This window comes from Rhinopithecus bieti, unplaced genomic scaffold (assembly GCF_001698545.2).
Source record: "Rhinopithecus bieti isolate Rb0 unplaced genomic scaffold, ASM169854v2 scaffold_33245, whole genome shotgun sequence".
NCBI classification, from domain to species: domain Eukaryota; kingdom Metazoa; phylum Chordata; class Mammalia; order Primates; family Cercopithecidae; genus Rhinopithecus; species Rhinopithecus bieti.
Window position 1 is genome coordinate 34865 of NW_016814320.1, and position 22358 is coordinate 57222.

Here is a 22358-nt window from a genome sequence, read left to right on the forward strand (position 1 = left end):
CATACAGCCAACAGACACATGAAAAAATGCTCATCATTACTGGCCATCGGAGAAATGCAAATCAAAACCACAATGAGATACCATCTCACACCAGTTGGAATGACAATCATTAAAAAGTCAGGAAACAACAGGTGCTGGAGAGGATGTGGAGAAATAGGAACAGTTTTACACTGTTGGTGGGATTGTAAACTAGTTCAACCATTGTGGAAAACAGTGTGGCGATTCCTCAAGGATATAGAACTAGAAATACCATTTGACCCAGCCATCCCATTACTGGGTATATACCCAAAGGATTATAAATCATGCTGCTATAAAGCCACATGCACACGTATGTTTACTGTGGCACTATTCACAACAGCAAAGACTTGGAATCAACCCAAATGTCCATCAGCGACAGACTGGATTAAGAAAATATGGCACATATACACCATGGAATACTATGTAGCCATAAAAAAGGATGAGTTCGTGTCCTTTGTAGGGACATGGATGCAGCTGGATACCATCATTCTCAGCAAACTATCGCAAGAACAGAAAACCAAACACCTCATGTTCTCACTCATAGGTGGGAATTGAACAATGAGATCACTTGGACTCTGGAAGGGGAACATCACACACCAGGGCCTATTGTTGGGAGAGGGGAGGGGGGAGGGATAGCATTAGGAGATATACCTAATGTAAATGTCGAGTTAATGGGTGCAGCACACCAACATGACACATGTATACATATGTAACAAACCTGCACGTTGTGCACATGTACCCTAGAACTTAAATAAAAAAAAAAAAAAGAAATTTGATCCAGTTATTTTAAAGCACAAATGATGATTTGGCCACATGGTTGACAGAAAAACAATTTATGATTTTCAAAAGATATTTTAGATCTTACCTTTCTAAATTTTTATAGAAAGAAACATTGAAATGTATTACATTAAAAAACATGACAAATGACACAATTAAAATAAGAAATGAATATTCCTCCTGATAAGCCTAATTAAAAAATCTTAAAAAATGTATTTTAGAAAAAGCAAAAATTACAATTTGGGGGTAGGGTGGGGTAAAGGAAGAATAAGAAGAACATGAAAATGACCACACACACACACACACACACACACATACACACTTCTAGTTTCTTCTTCTTCTGATAAATTCCTAGATATGTCTCAGAGATGACAATCCTGGCAATCCTGAAGTGCTTAATATCTGAATTGATGTTGTAGATGTGAGAAAATCACAGGCAAGTTCAGCATAAGAGGTAAGTTTGTGAGCCAAGACTAATCAGCAAATTTTTAAAGCCTTCCTCTTCCTCTGAGTCCACTCTGATATGACCCTTGTTAGCCATCTTTATTTCTCCAACTGCCAAGTCATTATGCACTTAATCTAGAACACTCAGGGAGGGAACAGACACTCAGGGTGGAAAGAGTCACTGATGCTAAAGGAGACCTTTCAATGCCTAGTCTTTTGTTACTAAAGAATTTTCAGATTTTAAAATGATAGGATTTTATAGTTTCTTGGTTATCCATTCTAGAAGGGAAGTGTTTGGTTTCAATGGTTTTAATATGTCACTGTAGCCTTTTAGCTGCAATGTTTTTCTGCTCCATCATTCTAACATACCCTTGCAGATATTATTCTTTAATTTTACATTTTACAGATATTCAACGTGTTTAAGACTCCTAATCCTTTTAAAAGCGTATCATTTTAGAATTAGGGCAAAACAGCCTTGTCATCCCTATAGAGGATTTCACCAAATCAGAGTGCAATATCTGAATTTAAAATAACGTGTTTTTGCATTTATCTTTTATAATATCACTTTCATATTATTTTCTGTTACATATTGGAGGGAAATATAAAATGATAAGTTACCCATGTGAGCTTGGCAAGTAACCTAATCTCTGAGTATGAGTTTCTTCTTTAACAAAATAAATAGTGCTTACTTCATATAGTTGCTGTGAAAGTTAGATAAAGAAATACGTTAAAGCATTTAACACACTGCCTTATGTAAAAATTTAACACATGGAACCAAATATTGTGACTATAGTGACTGTGGCATAATCTGATAGACTGTAGGAGTAACAGAAGTGATGTAATAGGACTCTGAAATACAAACTCTCCTTCTGAAACCATGGTTGTTTTCAGCAATTGCAAAATTTTTAAACAGCAGTTCTTAAAGTATTCATATAATACTGCCTGGAATTTTGGGTGGGGGATTTACATAGCTATAAAATGTTCTTCTAGCAGTGAATCCTAAACTTTTAATACTAACAGACATCAAAATTTGAGATTTTGGGCCAGACACGGTGGCTTTCGCCTGTAATCCCAGCACTTTGGGAAGCTGAGGTAGGCAGATCACTTGAGGTCAGGAGTTTGAGACTAGGCTGGCCAACATGGCAAAATTCTGTCTCTACTAAAAATACAAAAATTAGCCAGGCATGGTGGTGAATGCCTGCAATCCCGGCTACTTGGGAGGGTGAGGCATGATAATCACTTGAACCCAGGACGGGGAGGCTGCAGTGAGCTGAGATCGTGCCACTGCACTCCAGCGTGGGCGACAGAGCGAGATTATGCAAAAAAAAAAAGAAAAAAAAATTGTGAGTCTGAGTCTGGGACTGCATAGCAAGAAAGGAATAACATCTACCACCTAATTTTACTCCATTAAAAAAAAAAAAAGACAGCATTCAACACTCTTGGCATTTTTCCATCACTTTATAACTCTCAGGTGCATAGGACAGAAGCAAAATTCTGAGAAATAAACACTTTTTGTCCAATTACTTTATGTGTCTAAGTTTTGGATCCACAGCTTGGAAGATACCCATATTTGTTCTCTATAGTGCTTGAAGTGCTGGCTGGCATGGCCATGAGTAACCAAAAATCTATGATAGCCATAACAGAGAGCCACAAGTTCAGTCAAAGACTTTCCATAATTCCCCCCAAATCCCTACAGTATTACTGTGTTTTCTGATGGCTTAGTTGGAGAGACAAGATTAAAAAAAAAATCTACAGAGGCTTGGAGAAATAGACTCAAATCAGACACTGGCTAAGAATTCTTCACCACTTATTCTCCTTTGATTCCCCATTCAATTTATAGTTCACTTTCTATCTTTCCATTCCCATTATGTCTAGCCTAACTACTCATTCCATAACAACTGCAAAAATAATATTAACTTTTAAAAATGTCATTGTAGAGTCAAAAAGAAACCCAATAACTAATAGTACAATTATCACATCTATTTCAGCAAATTTTGCAGCCCAGGCTAATACTCCCATGACCATTTTTCTTTCCTTAGGTTGATTCTCACTGAATATTAGCTTGACTATTCAACTAATATATAATATATAATACAAACTAAATTTGAATATTTAAAGTGGTCCTTATTCTCTCTACTCTGAGAGGTGATAGGTGGACATATCTATTTATAGGTTCAGGAATCTCAGATTTTAGGCAAAATTGCTATAATATGGGATAATCAGAACCTGCTTATCATAATAGTAGGAAGAAGACACAGTACATTTAGTACATTACTTCTTTCTTGAGTTTTATAGGTTTCTTTACTTACCCTTTAATGTAGATTCCTATGGATTCCACCCCATCATTTAAGCAAACTGCTTTTGCTGATATCACCAATGACCTCTTTGTTGCTAAATCCAAGGAGCCTTTAGTCATACTTATCTTGCTTGACTTTTTTGTGCATCATTTGACAGTTGACCACTCCCTCCTTAAAACATTTTTTCCCTCACTGTTTCCAAGGTGCCACTTTCCCTTGTTTTTCCTTTTACATGTTTCTTAGAGGTCACTGAAATTGAGAGCCCTGTCTACTCTACTCCAACTGATCAGCCAAAGCCAATCATAAAACTCCATTTCTTTTTCTAGGATGGGAAGTCCTTAGCTATTTTGGGTCAGTGAGATGTAAGATGAGGCTTGTTGAAAGACTCAAGGAAGAAAGGTTTTGCACATAAGAGACAGCTACTGGAAGCTTGCTTCTCTCTCTGGATTTGAAAGAGGAAGCTCATATTACCAATCGTCATTGGTAGTAATCTTATAATTACGAGAGAAACCAATTTTAGGATAGAGCCAACAGTGTGGTGGCAGAGCGGAATGGGAAAATAAATCCCTAAGTATTTAATAAGGGAGAATAAAGTACTAAAGTTGAGGCATAGTGCAAATGTCAACTACTTCTCATGTTTAGTGAAGTGCTTCCTTGAAGTTCAACAATGTTTCCCTTGAATTTTCTACAGCTTGCAGTAAAATCACTGTATTGATCCAATCTTTGATTATTTCTTTTCTGCCTATTTTTCCTATGTACTGTACATCTCTTAAATGTTGGTGTTCCATGGAGTTCTGTGTCACCCTTCTGCCTCATTCATGGCTCAATAACACATATTCTGATGATTCCTAAATTTGTATCTCCAGCTAAGATTTCTCTAATGAACTTAGGATAAATATATCCAAACATCCACTGAACATTTCCACTTGGATGCCTTAAAACTACCTTAGATCAACATGTAAAAACCTAAACTCTTCTCTCTTCCTCCACTTCCACCTATTACTCTTTCTGTATTTCCCATCTTAGTGCATGGAACATCATCACTCGCCTGACCAAATTAGAAGCTTGGGTATCAACCTTGGAACTTTTATCTATCTCTATGCCCTATGTCCAATCACAAGATTGTTTTGACTCTAACATTTATCATGATATTGGATCTATGAATTTGTTATGGTTTGGCTCTGTGTCCCCACCCAAATGTCATGTCGAATTGTAATCCGCATGTGTTGAAGGAGGGACCTGATGGGAGGTGTTTGAATCATGGCAGTGGACTTTCCTCTTGCTCTTCTTGTGATGGAGTTCTTATGAGATCTGTTTGTTTAAAGGTATATAGCACTTCCCCCTTCTCACTTTCTGTCCTACAATCATGTGAACACATGCTTGCTTCCCCTTTGCCTTCCACTATGATTGTGTTTCCTGAGGCCTTCCTAGCTATGCCTCCTATACAGCCTGAGGAACTGTGAGTCAATTAAATCTCTTTTCTGTATAAATTACCCAGTCTCAGGTAGTTCTTTATAGCAATGTGAGAATGGACTAGTAGAGCATTTCTTTCCATCACCCATTGTTTCCATTTACTTTCACCTGAATTACTATAGAATCTTAACTAGTTCTATTGCCTCCAGTCTTTCTCCTCGCTAATTCATTCTCTGAAAAGCTGTCAGAGGGCTCTTTAAATAAAAATTTGATCATGTCCTTTCTCTGTTTAAAACACTTTATATTCCTGTTCTCATTTCCCACAGGATAAATCCCAGCATCATCTGGCTTCTGCGTATCCCTCTAGCCTTATTTGACACCACTGCTCTTAGTTTCCTCACTAAACAGGTACCCTTTCCAGGTGCTGTCATAGCCCTGTATCTCATCTCCTTAGCATTAACCACATCATATTATATTTACCTATGGTGCTGAATATTACCCAATAGTCAAATTAATAACATGCATAAAATAAATGCCTGTAAATCAGTGGCATTACCAAATATTTTGGATAAAATAAAATTTGATATTTAATGCATTTTTTGAAAGCACTGAAGTAGTCATCAAGGGAAAAATCACTTAGGTTACAAAGAATGTAAGTACGTAATGCATATGTAGGTTACAAAGCACAATTATAAAATGAACACTCATGAGCTTAAAAAGTAGAGTGTAAAGAACCATAATTCAATTTCAGAATTAGAATAGTTCCAACGATAATACCCACTTTCTCCCTGATTCCATCCCCTACCTTACCTTTAGAGATAACTACAGTTCTAAATACTATATTTACCATTTACTTATAACAATAGGTTTCTTATGTACTTATGCCTAAATAATATATTTTGAGTTTTGCTTGTTTTGGGATTTGTAAATATGGTATTACATATTTATGCCATCTCCTGAAACATTTTTCCATTCAAATTATGTTTCTAAAGTTAACACACATTATTGTAATTATAGTTTACTAATTTTCATTGCTTTGAAATATTCCTTTGTGTGATTAACATAATTTATTTACATACTCTCCTGGTAGTAAACATTTGTTTTTTTCCAGTTTTCTGGTATTGGAAACATTTCATGTACCCTGAATGACATGTATGATAATTTTTCCACTTTAATACCTTAAGAGGAGAATTGATAGAATGTAGGGTATGTGCATATTCAGCTTTGCAGGAAAATTTGTAACCAAGGTGATGGTGTTTCATATTCCCATAAGAAGTGTAAAAGAGTTTCCACTGCTCTTATACCTACAAACAACTGTATTTTCAGATTTTAAATTTTGCCAGTCTAGTAAATGTAAATGGCATCTCTTTTGCATTTTCCTGATTGATAAAAGGTTCAGTTTTGTTTTAGTATTTATTTACCCACCTGATTCCCCTTGTATTTTGCCAGTTTAAAAAACTGTGTTGTATGTCTTCATTACTGATTTGTAAGAGCTTTAAAAAATATATTTTAAAATACAAATTCTCTCTTCTCTCATATATGTAGCAAGTATCTTATCCCAAGTTGTGGCTTTCTTTTCACTCCTGCTGTGGTAATCTGTTATGTAATATTATAATTACCTCCTTATCACTCAGCACACCTTACTAGATAAAAAGGCTCTTGAGGTAAGAAACTGTGTTTTTTTCATTTTTGTTTCCTCAATATCTAGCAAGTACTCCACACATAGCAATGTACATATAGTTGTTCACTAAACATTTGCTGAATCAATTGTCATAACTTTAGAAATAGTGAATCAAATTTTGTTTTATGCAAACTGGTTACAACACACTGTTAAAGCCAAGAGAGTCAAAAGTATATCACATATCATTCTATATGTGCACTTCAAAGGTGAGTGGTAAGAGGTAAGAGTATCTGTAGAGAGGTTGCAGGACCTTGTTTATAAACTTTTCTTACCAACTTTGAACAGTTGGCAGTGTTCATTTTCCATTCTTTTCAGCGTACTTACAGTCAACCAAACTCCTGTAGTAGGATATTATTTACCTTAAAGTTATCACAAACTTAGAAATGATGATAAGACACGAAATATTGATTATATATTGCAGTAGATTGTGCAAGGTTCATGGTTTGTATCATTAATTAAAAATTGGTTACCTTTTTAGTAATGGTGTCTGGAGGTACATCCCGCCTCCCAAGTGGATAAGGATTCCATTGGCCACTAGGAGATACATCTTCTTGTCCATTGTCTAAAATGTTGCTTTGCTGGGACGGGGTCTATTGTAAAAATGGTATGGCATTCTTTAGTGATGTAGTAGAAGTTTACCATAGTTTTCTGAAAAGAGTCCCTAATGATCATGGTAAAATTAATTTTGTTTAATTGCAGAAAAACATACATCCTGAACTGGAAATATTATATACTATCTACTGGGTGAGAACTGTAAATGGAAAGCTTTTGGAAGCAATTAAAATGCAATTAAATAACCATCTTAGAGTTGTTCACTGAATTTTAAGGAAAATTTAGATTATTTACAGTACCTGAATAAAATAATCAGAATAAAATTAACCAATTGTTACAATTGTTAAAAACCACAGCACTTAAAACTTGCTTAATTTTAGTATAATCTCACCATTTAAAATAGAAATTGAAACCATATAATATATAGAATGTAAGTTCTAATATTCCTAGTCATAACCTAAAATAAATTTTATAAGGTTGTATTAATTCTGGGAGAATATGCCTTGCACTAAACCCAAATAGTGCTAACACTGGCATAGTGCAAGATTTATGGTACTATGGCCTTATCAACAAATAGCTTTGGGGAGGCATCAAAATATGCTATTAAAATGTGCTATTAGAATCGTAGTGTAAGTAAATCATGACTGTTTGGATTACCAAATTTATTTATTTACATAAATGATATATATTAAAGTTTAAACTCTTCATAAATATTTCATTTTGGCTGATTTCTTGCTTATTAACAAATACTAATACCTGCCCGTCTTTATTTTGGGTGATTTCATATTCTAACCTGAGTAACAGCAAGCAATCATATACCATCAGAAAGCCTCCAGTTGAGGGAGTATAATGGTATATTTACATATATTTTCATAAAGGTTCCTTCCTTCCCTAGTGTGTAGGATACACAAGTACTGCTTGGTTTCCTGAGAGAATTCTTCTGTGGTTGAGCTATGATACTCCAGTGTTTCCTATGCCATTTTCTGCACATGTTCTAAAGGATCCCTATTGATAAAGCTCAGCTAGAGAGTGTGCAGCTACACTTTGTGTAAGGAATTGTCCTCCTACCCTAGAAAGGGAGAACTGGGCTATTCTCATCATAACATGTTAAAAATGGGCTGTTTGCTAAGCTTCATCTGGTTACATTTAGTGGTCTTAGTTTGTTCTCTGGAAAACAATGACAGAACCTCCTTACCTGCATTCTGACCACAAGTATTTTTTTAAAAGCATTGCTTGGAAAAATTCTAAAATAGGATTTATTATGACATTAGATGAAGTCTTCCTAGTATCTAATAGATTTAATGAAAATTAACTCAGTTTTCTTCTTGTTCTTTGGTTATGTGAATTCTTTTTTCATAATCCTATCAAAAGTATGAAAAAAAAAAAAAGAGAGAAAAAAGGGACTGAATTTGAGCTCCTGAGTTAGGAATGAATTGATGTGTGTTTATTTGAAAAATTCAATCTAGACAACACGTTTAAAGTATGTGTTACTTCAAAACAAGCAGGTGGCTATTCAATGACTATCTGTTTTCCAGCATTGCTTTTCTAGTTTTACCTTTTCCAGATTAATATGTTTGCATGTGCCCATACACATTTTTTTCTAGATATGAAAATATGGTAAATAAAAATTAAAATTAAGATTTAAAACATAATTATTCAGGTTAAGCATTACTGGCCAGTGTTTTCTTTTCGAATTTTTAGTATTTGTCTTTTCTGACATAGTTTGTTTGCTAGTGAAGTGGGATAATTAATATGTTCATTTGGCCAGGTCTGTGCAATGTAGATTTTTAAGAAGTGGCCAGAATTTAACATAGGTTTCCTTTTTCTCCATATCCTCTCCATCTCTATCTGTGTTTCCTCCACCACACTTGCTTTGACTGCCCAGACATGGCTCCTAGTCACTGTTACAGAGAAACAGAATTACAAAATTCTTTTTGGTGTTAAAAAATGTGAAATCCTTTTAGTCAAAATTCTAACATAATGGTGTAGGTGCTTCACTAGTTTATAAATTAATCTATTTCTTTTAAAATTAGAATTAAAATCACACCAAGTCTTTATTACAGGGGCCAAAAGGAACACAAACATGCAGACACATTAAAAGAACTTTCACTACGTAATAAAATTAAAGGAACTTCCTGAAAGCAACTTCCTTTTAAGAATGCTCTGGCCTTTTTGTTTTTCTTATATGAGACATTTTAGGGATGACTTAAGTCTGCAGAAATAGAAAGACCATTAAAAACAATTTATTGACATTTGGTGGTGGTGGTGGTGGTGATGGTGGTGCAGACCAAAAAGAGAATTATGTAGTATGTGCACATTCTTTCCCAAAGGAGTATAGCTATTGTATATAAATTGAGTAGCTTAGCAGTTAAAATTCTATTAAAGGTTAAAAAAGCTACTGAAAAAATGTTACAAAAATGAAGCTATCACTGTTGAAATTTATTATTCCAGAGAAAATAATTGAACTGAGGTTCAGCTATTAATTCAATTATTTTTTGTACCACATTCTTTATATTTTCTTTGGATATTTTAAGGAGTAAGAATGAGTTTTATTTTCCTTATCATCTATAACTAAAGATAATAACATGGAAAATCATCACAATGCACTATTTCCTTAGCTTCTAAATTCTGCATGTCTTTAAATATTTCAAAATAATACAGAAAATAGCTGGTGTGATTTTGTGAAAAACCAGAAATTGTATTTGATAAGACATGCAATAATGCTGAGTAGAAGTCTTGCTGAACAGATGCTATGCCCAGAGATGAGTGTAGGTATTTGTGGATTTAACATTTATAATTCTGACTGCTATGAATGATCACCAAGTGTCTACTTGATCAAGTAATTTCTAATTTTGCTGAGACATAAATGTGCATGCGTATGTATGCCTCTTTCTCTATATCTATATATGTCTGCACATTTGTATGAGTATGTGCATGCATGTGTGCTCCTATCTATATATATGTGTATAAACATATATATGTGTGTGCAGTAGTCACATAACTGAGTTAAATAAGCTTACGTGGTACAGCAGCTTTGCTAACTGATGGGTGTACAGTATGCTTGTGAAATTATACTTATTATTACAATTACATGAGAGTCGTATTAGAACTTGGCAATTTTCAAAGGTCTCAGGGCATATCCCTTAAGAATACAAGGATTTCTTTTGCTAAGTAATTGGCACATGGTTCATTAAGGACACTACCACAGATTCAAAACATCTGCAGTAAAATTGTTAAAACAGTCATCCCCAAGTTTTCCAGTGAAATTATTGTTATATTATTCATTTTCATAATATCTTTTGGAAGAAATAGGTATTACGAAAGTAAAAATATGCCAAACTTGGATCTAAATGATAGTGATATCATGGGCTTCAATCTGAAGGTGGTAATATAATGCCCAAGTAATTTTTAAACCAGAATTCCATTATAATGAAATTCCACATAAGTACTAAATTATTATTTTGGTAAATTTAGTCACTGTCTGTAAGAATTTATTTGGATTTATAGGCTGAAAGCTTTTTTCATAATTAGAAAGGTAAGTGAATCTTTCCTGAGGGACAGGTAGCCAATAATAAATGCAGCAGAATCAATAGAAATTACAGGCATGAGCTGCCCTGAGGTGCAGCATAAATCTTGCTTTGCTTTCAGCAGAAAAAATGGCATTAAATAAGCCAATAAGCCTTGGCACTAGGGTGAATAAATGCATACCAAATGTTGGTACTATCTGATACTGAGTCATTTGCATATATACAGAAAGAAAGGACAGTAGACATTTAAAAATAGTTTAGGTGCAAATATTGCTATCTAAATTTCTCTAACTCAAAATCTAGTGAGGCAAGTATCAACTAAGTAATTTCAATCAACTTTAGTAAAACAGATAGTGAGGCTAATTTCTTCCAGGCAAAATTCTATGATAAGATAATTTATTACATGTATTTCTATTATTTTAGCCTTCCCTCACCTGAAATTATAATTGATTTATATTAATGTCTAATTCAATAAGCCAATACACAGTGGGTGCTATGGTATACTGTTATGGTGGTAGAAATTAAAAAATGAACAAGAGAAAATTATCAATGTCTCCATTATAGAAGAGACCACACTATTTATATTAGCAGCTGGCCACTTGTGGACATGGGAAGTACAAAAGGCCAATGATTTCCTCCCCAGCCCTGCTTGTGTCTAGGGCTGCAGTAGCCTGGATGATTAATAAGTTATTTTCTTGGGTCCATAACCTTTAGCTTTTCATTGCTACCAAAAATAATTCTTGGTGATACTGAGTGCTCAGGAAATGTAAGTGGATCTGAAAGAGCACAAGGTAATTACTAGCATTCATTAAGCTCAGTTAACTAAGAAAGCACTAACCTGTAGCACACAGGGTATGATTGGGGTCATGATATGTTTTGGATTAGTCAATATATTCTACTTGTGTATTCTTTTCTCCATCCTATAATATCTACTTCTCTAGTTTGTTTTGAAGGTGATGTGAGGTAATAATACATATGTAAGAGGTTTTTAATCTGTGAGTCATGTTCTATGAAAATGTTAGGTTTTACAAACATTTGAGAAGGCATCATCATAGAGTAGAAAGAGTATGTATGTAGGCACCAGGCAGAAGCAGATTTAAATTCTACCTACTACTTGCTAAGTGCAGGAGTTACAACAGTGAAACAGTGACAATACAGGTGAGTTATTTTGTGTGACACATGAGCCTCAATTTCCTCATCTACACAATTGAGACATGTCCTTTAAGTGTTTTATGGGTTGCAAGACAAAATATAGTTAAAGTACCTCATAGCACCAGGTACATAGTAGATTCTCAATAAATCTTTGTCTTTATTTTTCTCCCAGTGGAACTATGTATCCATTCTACCATTAATTTTAATGTTAAAAATGGTAGTTTGAACTGACATTTTACAATTTGTATTTCTCTATGATAACATAAAATTTCAAGACAATAGCTAAGCTTAATTACAAATAAAATACATCCAAAGAAGCACATGGAACCATTAATAACATCATAGAAAGTTGCCTTATATGCTTTTTGGAAAGGCAGTAAATAAATGATAAATGAATAAATGAATGACTGAATGAATAAAAAATAAATAGAATACTAATAATTCTGTAATTTAATAAAAGATTTATATGTTCTAAATGTTCTGGTTCCTAAGTATTACACTAAATTTTCTGGGAAATTAGCAGTAAGCATCTAAACAAATGAATATATTAAGGACATTTAAATTTATGAAACTATTTTGTTATATTTGTTGCATGTGTCTTAATATCTTAAAGAGTTCTATAAAATTATAGAAGATGTAATTTACGCTTTATAGTAGAGAAAGCCGTATATGTAGCTTGTAATCATTTAAAAAATGTACCATACTTGATCTGACATGTAATAAATATGAAAAAATGGAAAATATTTAAAATACATTGCAAAATCTTGAAGAGGGTTCCCTTTTTGTTCATATAAATATTCACAATGTAAATAGTTTATCAAGTGTAGAGTTCTTCAAGTTTCATTCATAAATAATTATATCCTTTAATTAGTTTATTACAAATTTGTTTAAAGATTGCCTTGGTGCAGAAGAGGAAATATAAAAAAGTTTATTCTTTCTCCTAGTTGCAAGAGGCAAGCCTTGGCAAACAGACAGGGTGGGGATACATGTTTCCTTCAGAGAGCAGCACCTGCACAATGGATACTACAACTCCATTTCCAGTGCTTAACTTCCAACAGGTGAAAACATTAATTTAGATTCCTTAGGAAACTTCCTTCATTCTTTCTAGGACACCCCAGAGTCATTTGCCACAGCATCTAACTAGAGATAGCCAGTATTATCATTCAAGAATTTTATGAATAAAAGAGACAGCTCCAGAATTTCCACAGGAGAAGAAATAGTTATGTCAATTTTATTTAATGAAAATGTTTGTTTATAAATTGGTCTTACCCTACATTTTAGTGAAATTCTTATGGTTAATGAGTATTTAGGGGCTGCAAAGAAGTCTTAAGGATCTGAGATGGTAATTTTATTATCTTAAGTAGAAAGACAAACACGTTATAACAGATTTTATGCATTTCTAAATCAAAGTTAAGTAATTTTGCCTATCTCCTCTCCTGGGGAGAAGGGTTCAGGGAGATTGAACCTCAATGATGGGACCTGTTAGCAATGGTCAGTGGAGCCCAGGAGGAATAATTGGAGAGACTGAATTTTAAAGAGAGGCTGATTCTACAGAGTGTGGCAGAAAAACCTAACAAATTTTCAAATGAAAGCTCTGTACAAGAGACGTATGAGGGTACAAAAGCGAAGTGACAGAGGCTTAGACTGGAATTCATGGGAGGAAGCAGAGCCCAGAGCTATTATTGCAGCCCATTAACTATCCAGTGCCTGATAAGGTTCCTGCATTGGTGACAGGTTGGGAAAGTTGTCCCATTCCTAAATGCTTGAAGTTTATAGGACTTAAAGTGGTAAGTTTTGGATCATAAAATCTTTTGGAGTAATGCATTACTCGCCCTGCCTATGTATCTTTTTCCTCCCTTGCCTTCTCTATTTTTCTTCTTTTTTTGGTGCAGATAATAAAATATTGATGATAATTTATTTTGAGGTGGAGACTTTTAATACTTGAATGATTCTTGATTTGCAATTAATGTGGCTTCCAAAGAAAATTCATTTTGGTCACCTATGTGCTCAACTGAGGATTATTGAAAATCCCCAAATATAACTCTGCATTATTTCTTCTTAGATCTCGCATGAGTCCATTCTCTAGGATACCCCAAATGACATCAGAAAATTAATATGCTAACACAGTGATACCTAATTTATATCTGGAGAGTAATTTAGATGTTAGGAAACACTGTTTCAAGTGTATTGGCATTTTTCAGACACTGTATATATCTATATTGTCATACAGATTGATAAGTAAATATGGTCAAAAATTAAGCAAAACAGGGGCATCTTCATATGATATAACTTCAGGGGGGTTCAGGCAATAGCTTCCATCATACCAAGATCTCTTTAATTTGTTCACTGAATTTTGAAATTCCATTTTTTTAGTTTAAAGGTTTGATATGGTTTGGCTGTATTCCCACCCAACTATCACCTTGAATTGTAATAATCCATATGTGTCAAGGGTGGGGCCAGGTGGAGATAACTGAATCATGGGGGCAGTTTCCTCCATACTGTTCTTGTGGTAGTGAAGAAGTCTCATGAGATCTGATGGTTTTATAAATGGGAGTTCCCCTGCACAAGCTCTCTTGCCTGCTGCCATGTAAGATGTGACTTTGCTCCTCCTTTGCTTTCCACCATGATAGTGAGGCCTCCTAGCCATGTGGAACTGTAAGTCAATTAAACCTCTTTCCTTTGTAAATTACCCAGTCTTGGGTATGTCTTTATTAGCAGTGTGACAGCAGACTAATACAAGGTTTGATATCTATTTAATTGGCAAGCCCTATAAGAAAGGTGTGATATCTCATCGATTCCTTAATGCCATTAAGTTTCAAGGTCTTTTTGAAAACTGGTTTTGTTAGGGAAGAGGATGAGAGTCTTGGGCCTCTGAGAGGACATGAAAAATAGGTTCCATTAAAGTAGGAAATGAAGCAAAAATAGTCATGCTGATGGTGTGTTGGAGCCAATTTGTACTGGCTCACGAGAGCCAACTGCATGTGAATCTTCCCAATTCTAAGTTCAGTGACATTAAGTTGGTACCTTGAAATTAGCCATAGAGACAGTATTTATATTGCTGACATTGGCAGATACCACAAATCAAGGCCTTGTCTTTGACTTGTTACCAGCTCTCCACTGGTCCAGCAGTGTAGACCAGGCACAGCAAAAACAGCATTCAAAAGTTTTAAATTTAGTGGTTTTTTTTTTTTTTTTAAGTTATGGTGAGTGATAAAAAAGCTGTGGCTATAAATGTCTTCTTGATTTTGTTATTCTACTCACAGTATGAACCAAACTATCCACAGTTTGGGAATGTTATTAAAAAACTAGATTAACAATAGAACAGGAATTTGAGGTCTTATGACCCTCATTTTGATGGGGTGAGTCATAATGTTCATTCATTTTATTAAGAGAGAAGTGTTTAGAAGTTACTATCACTCTGTTATCCCTACTTTGCATTGCTTTTTTCATAAAAACTTACTAAGCTAATGACTATATAAATATATAGGCATAATGACATACTGTGAAAATGACTCATTGGTTTCCACTAAAATGTAACTAAGACAGAAGGCATTAATTGATCTACATGTAAAATGTGCATTCTCAGTTTTGGCTGAATTAAACAAACAGAAATGTTCCTTTAACAATGGAAATGTTTCCTCTTTCAGTATATTCCCTTTCGGTGTTCCTACATTTTCATCTAATACCATGTAAACTTGCTACTTTTCCACTAACCTAGTTTCCTAAGCTACAAACTTGTTTCTCACATTTTTCTTCTGTGTTATATTTCCTGCAAAAGAAAATGGGCTGTAGAAGCACTTATAAGTACCAGCTACTTAATTCTCCTCCTAATTTAGGATTCTATGTCTTTTCCAAAAGAATCAATTGAAATCCAATAATAATTTTGAGCTCTGTTCTCAGAATGCATCACCAGGAGACGATAGGACTATCTCCAAAAAAGTAAAAAACATATATATATATATATAAACACAAAATAAAGAAAAACAAAGGAGGAAAAAAGGAAATGAATAAGAAGAAAAATGAACCTTGAAGCAACACAAAAGCCATGTACCTGCTCAATCCAAAAGCAAAGCTCAATCCAAAAAGCGGGAACCTGATAATCAGTCCAGCTACAAATATTCATTTAGCAGCTAAGAGTTCAGGCTCTACATTATTTGCCCTTGTGCTTTTTGGACTCATAGGAGCCTATAGTAAGCAGGGTTGTATGTACAGCCTAAACACATTAAGTGAACAAACAACATTAATTGGCTTTGGTATGCTGACACATGTAGGGCAGTCCATACTTACTTTCTGAAGAGGTAGTTCTTGATGATCAAATTTAGACTTAGTCTGCAAGTTTAAAGTCATGCTTCTGCCTGCATGCATTGCTGAAATACCTCCATAGGGCAGCATGCCAAGGTTAACTGTATTGTGTTTGTAAGCAGCATTCTGAGTAGAGGAAATAATCATGTGACAGGGTGTGAACACATGCTCAACAAACTGATAAATTACATGAACAGGTTTCAATTTATAACATTTAACTTTAGGCAGGCAAACAGTAACTTTTTAAAAAAACATGCACTTGATCAGACAGAAGCATACGGTAAACAGTGTTAGTTATGCACATAATGAGTACCATCCAGAACTACAGAAAAGACAAAAAGCAAAGAAGATACATTCTGTTTTACATCTGCTGCTAACTCAACGTCATAAATTCTGTCTCTTATACATCGTGATAGTAGTGACTTTGGACAAGTATTATTCATCTGTGGTAATCTATCCATTTAAAAATTCGAACAGTGAGATCTTAAATTTTACCAGCTGCAGATCTTTGTTCTCTTTCACATTGTGAGATCATCACTTGTGAAAGACAAATATTAGTTTCTAATTCTGTCTTAAGCTAATGCATTGCAATGTTAAAGCCAAAATCAGTCTCCTTTATTGCTCAGTCTGTAGGCATAATTACAGCAACTCAGAAAAAACAGCTGGTCAAAATGTCATTTGAGCTGACCATAGGCTTGATTGAACTTACTTATTAATTCAGTTAAATCAAATACATTTTATGTGGATCCAAATATTCTATTTTTTGTTTCTTAAAATTATATTTTAAACTAAAGAAATTTCATAGTAATATTGAAGCAATTATAATTTATTGATTTATTAATGCTAATTATCTAATATATCCAAATACCTACAGAACACTCTGGTGGCATTTGCATTTAAGTGACTGATAGATAATTTTTTTCCTATAAAACTTTATTTAAAAATTAAATGTAAAATTTTAGATACCCTCTCATCAAATTGTTTCCACCTGTACAATCTCCTTCTTCAGTCTACAGTGGAAATGTAATCATTGACAGCATTTGGCCCCTTTAAGTAATTTTCTCATTTTGGTATAAAAAGATCACAGAAGTTAACTTAGCACACTTTTTCTAAGCCAAATATTACTGAACATTAACAGCAGGCAGCTATTCTATTCTGAGGGCAATATTATCAAAGTAATGAGTTTTAGCATCAAAGTTTCATTGACTGAAGCTGAAAGATGATTATACTCCTGATGGTGTGCTTGTCTACCAATCATATTTGTTATGGATCCATTATTATTTCATGTAGAGATTTTCCATTGTCACCATGCCAAAACTGAAAAAGACACTAAACATCTCAATCTAGCACTTGGAAAATTCCCTAACGTTTAAAATTCCTCCAGTCTAGTGCTCTCTCAGCTTCTATAGAACAGAAGCAGTCTCAGATATATGGGTTCATGTTTTAAATTCCCTGTCATAGTGTGGCTCTGCAGTGAAAGCATGGGCCTTGTGGTTAAACTAAAAGAGGAAACAAGCATCTTTTATCTAGGGTAGTTCTTAGAGCTGCCTCTTCAAGGTCAACACTTAGATGTTTCACCAACATTATGTTGAACTGTTAAGCTTATCCAACGTCCAAGTCTCTAGGCAATTGTCTTTTATGTGGAATGGACAGAGATCTCATAATTTCTTGTGTAACTATTTGATTTTCAGGGTTCAAATGACTCAATTAAATTTCACTGGGAAAGAAGCACATTATTTCTCTGGTGCAGTCTGCCTTTGGACAGAATGTTAAGTAGCACAGCTATGTTGAAACTGGTTTCACATAATAAGTCTGTGCTTCAGTACCCCGAATTCACCTTGTTGAGTAGCTGGGAAGTTTTATGAAAGATATAGCCTGAATAGCTCAGTAACTCAGCTGAATGAAAGAAATGCGACTTGGAGAAAACAAAAGAAAGAGCTTCTAGGATCTGATGACTCAAAGCAATACTCTAAGGTAATTTAATTTCTTGGAATTAAATGAGAAGCTATTGAACGTACATTGAAATTGCTTTGAAAAATGAAAGACACCTAGGGAACTGTACACAAACAGAGGTTGTATGACGATCAACTAAGAAGCGAAGTGTCATAGCAATGAAAAATACACGAGTTCGCTTTTTGTTATCTGGGATAGGAAGGGCCTTCAAACATTTGCTGATTCAAATCTCTCTCCCCTAACCCTATATGCCTGCTTAAAATTCTTGCTTCATCTAGAGGAGTCGCCTACTTTCCAGAAGCTGGGGTCAAAGGAGAGGAACCATTGATCTGGGATACCAGTAACTAAGTGATGGAACCAAATGCTTAGAATTTTATCTTTTCCTTTTCATTAGTTGTTTCCACTCATTCCTCTGTTGCCTCAAATTACTAGTCATTGTACATATGCTCCAAAAAGCTTCTTATAACCTTTCTTGACTAGTTCATCTTACCCTGTTATGTATGGTCGTGTCTACACGAGGCCAGAGTTCCCAAACTGTACTGTATTATTTGGCCCCAAATATTTTCGCCCTCCAAGTTATCTGTCTACATGGAGGGTATACTTGAGGTAAGGCATGGTGACAACCGACCAGGTGTCTCCCACTGACAGCCAGTCATGAGGCTTTGATGAGGCTCCCTTCAATGGGACTGAGCAAACCTATTTGAAACAGACATTCTGATGAAATATTTTGCAAAGCAGAACCAATTTCCACATTGAGAAACTAACACCCACACCCACATTTATTAGTTCACTCTTTCCCTAAAAAAAATTGTTTTCTTGTCATGTAGACACGACCTACAAGCAATATAATTATTTCGAAAGTGTAAACCTGTAAACATAAAATTCAGTATTAAAGAAATACATAATAAATGCAGTGACCTGTGCTTTTAGCAGAACACCAAATAAAATAATAAAAGTATTGAGTGAGACAATGCAATAGTATATTATTACCCAGATCCCCAATTTGCACTCAGCATTCAGCCCTAGAAAATGAGAACAAAAAGCCCCATTTTCACAAAAAGGATCTTTAAGATTCTAATGTCAATGCAGAGCACATCAAGCCCTCTACACTAAAAGCCACAAAGTACACTGAATGATGATGGTCAATTGAAAATAGTTCTAGAAAACGAGTACCAGGTTTCTCTTAGAGAGATTTGAACAGGCAACAAAATGTAATTCTAGGCATCATATGATTTTTTTTTCTTTCCACTGTCTCTGATCCCTGTATATGTGGACTCTTTTTTTTTTTTCCCAAGATGGAGTCTCACACTGTCGCTCAGGCTGGAGGGCAGTGGCGTGATCTTGGCTCACTGCGACCTCCACCTCCTGGGTTCAAACAATTCTCCTGTCTCAGCCTCCCGAGCAGCTGGGATTACAGGCGTGCACCACCATGCCTGGCCAATTTTTCTTTTTTTGTATTTTAAGTAGAGATGGGGTTTCACCATGTTTGGTCAGGCTGGTCTTGAACGCCTGACCTCGTGATCCACCTGCCTCGGCCTCCCAAAGTGCTGGGATTACAGGCGTGAACCACCATGCCTCACCTATTGTGACCCAATTTTTAACTGAACTAGAATTAATTTTCTTTTTTGCTGCAATATACATACTAATTTGTACGTTTGTTGTCTTCATAAAGACATCATCTATTTTTGTTGTCTGTACTATAATTTGAGTTTAAACATTTCTTTCTATATAAAACCAACATTCTAAATGGCAGGATTTTATTAAATAAAATAATGTGTAGGAGGGCTTTTAATTTCTGCTTATTTGTCTGTTTCTTGCTGGGAAAATTATTGCTCATTAGAAATAATAACTAGTAGTTCCATAGCATTAACTATCTGCAAATTTCATAAACAAATTACGCCTGACTTTAATATAAGTGAGTCCATTCAGAAACGGGGGAAATATCCACTTTTTATAGGTTCAATAAAATCATACTCTTTAGGTCACTAGAGAACAGTTCTGTGTCCTAGGAGAGGCATTTTGCCTTAATGACTAGAAAACAGTTGAAGCACCATCCCCTCTAATGGAGTCAAATTCTTTCTTACTAACAATATTTGGGTTAGATTTGATGAATAATTCACCTGCAGGTTATGAACTCTCAGAGACCATTTAGCCACATCCATGAAAAACTATTATGATCCATTTCCCCCACAATATAAAGATAAATAAAATACTGATCATCTAATTCATTCACGTAGTTCATGCTTCACTACATGTGCTTAGAAATGCCAAAAAAGTAACACTAAAGGCAGGAGGGATATTCTTACAGAGAAATGCCAGACATACCCTGTCTAACCGTCTAGCTTCTATATGTCTAAGCAGCTGTTGTCTCCAGTCTGCAGGCATTTTACCACAGCTCTCCTCTCCCTTCACAGGAGTAGGCCTCGTCTTTAAATCACTGTTATCTGATGGCTTGTCACCATAGTTACCCAAGTTATAGTCAGATGGTATTTTTTCCAAAAGAGCTGCCATAGTAGGCCTAGCTGAAACTGGCCTGGTTTGGGAGGCGCCATAACTCTCTGTACTGTAGCTTCTCGCAGACAATGGCCTCCTTTGGGTAAGGTTTTTAACCGGAAAACTTCCCGCCTGAGCTTTCACTTCTTGATATGAAGGGTGTTCATCTTCATACCTGCCATTCCTTTTCAGGAACTGGGACTCAGTCACTGTAACGCTGCTTTGGCGATCCAGCCCTCCCCTATATGGAGGTCTGCCATACCTATCAGTTGGGGGCAGCTCGTGAGGCTCATTGACCCTTCTAAACATGGCCATTTCTGTGGCGCTCACCAGGGAGTCGGCCCTTCTCAGGAAGCCTGCCCTGGCCCCTTGACTTGCGAACTGGGCATTCACCACAGCATCCTCATTCACAGATGGCTGAGAAAATGAAAACATTTGCTCCATTGGTGGGTATCCTCTGTAAGCTCTAGGACTAATCAAATCCTTGGCGATGTTTTTGCTGGCCTGTTGCATGTACTCGGGATTGTGTTGAAAAGGGGGTGGTATCCTCTTTTCGGCTTTCACTTCCACTGATCCTTGAGGATTGAAGCTTTGGTCAAACTGATAGACTTTTTTTGTCATAGAAGCTTTTTGTTGTTGTGGCCCTTTACTACTTCCGTAGGTGAGCATCTCGTCATCCAGCATCGGGACTGACTGGCTTCGAGACATACTGGACATACCATGCTCTGGTCCCAGCATCTTATCTGGTCGTTCGTGGCTTCCTAAGTGATCACTCCCAGAAGCATAGTTTTCTAATGGTATGTTATACACCTTATATGTACCAATGTCAATCTCATCGATACTCTGTGACTTTTTGAATTTATTAGACTTGATATCTTTCATTAGAGGGGAAAGCCTCTCTGTGCTTTTGCTAATTGAAATAACACCTTTAGAAGATTCTGGGCGGCAGTGGATTTGAGAAAAGACATTACTAAGACTCCTGTTGGGATTGGAATCATGATACTCCCATGGTACGCCTGGAGAAAAAGGACTAGGTATTTCAGTAGATTCCTTTATATGTTCTTTCCTTTCAGGCAATGGGCTGGTAGTAGGGGTTGTCTCTAATTTGGAAGGAAAAGCGGTCCTGTCTTCAAACGGACTAGGGGTTCTGGTCCAATTCTGCCAAGGATTGGAAGGAGGCACTTCTGTTTCTGGTGTGTGTCTGTGTGTAGACTGCTCGAGTTCCAGGGGAACACCAACAATCCTGTCTTGCCTGATCAAAGGCCTGCGTCCATGCGAAGATGTGCTTCTAGATTTCGAACTTAAGAGAGGATTACTGTTGGCATTCTCGGCTGTGGTTTCCTCAGCAACAAACCCTGTGTTGTCATAATGTGAGCCATCAGTCCAGTTGTCAGTGAAAGTATCACTCATGGGCAGCCGGTCAGGACGCTGTGGTATACTGCCTGGGGGAACAGCCTCCCGCTGGCTGAGTAATGGCTTTGAATCAAGAGGCTGTGGGAAAGATGGTGCAATCCTGTGAACACAATGGGAAGAAGAAATTGAAAAGGATGAAGAGTTGGGTCTAATTAGAATCATGATTCCTGATATCCATTCCTGGAGATTCTGATTTGGTACATTTCAAACTATTGACTGAAAGTACCTTTCTTACAAATGCTTGGTGTATGTAATGAATCTAAATTGTCTTCAGATAACTTTTATTTGAAGGTCAGGTTTTGAAGACACTAAATGCTATTTTATAGGGAGTGTATT

At 35.7% G+C, this 22358-nt stretch overlaps 1 protein-coding gene across 1 annotated transcript in view; it reads right to left on the minus strand.

The window, feature by feature from the left end:
* LOC108514056 (leucine-rich repeat-containing protein 7) overlaps positions 1 to 22358 on the minus strand; it is a 56048-nt gene that overhangs the window by 32333 nt on the left and 1357 nt on the right. The window contains exons 3-5 of the mRNA XM_017850080.1: positions 20442 to 22122; positions 16149 to 16289; positions 7101 to 7220 (exon numbers count right to left, since the gene is read on the minus strand). Coding sequence (XP_017705569.1) covers positions 7101 to 7220; positions 16149 to 16289; positions 20442 to 22122 — 1942 coding nt within the window. The remainder of the gene's footprint in view (positions 1 to 7100; positions 7221 to 16148; positions 16290 to 20441; positions 22123 to 22358) is intronic.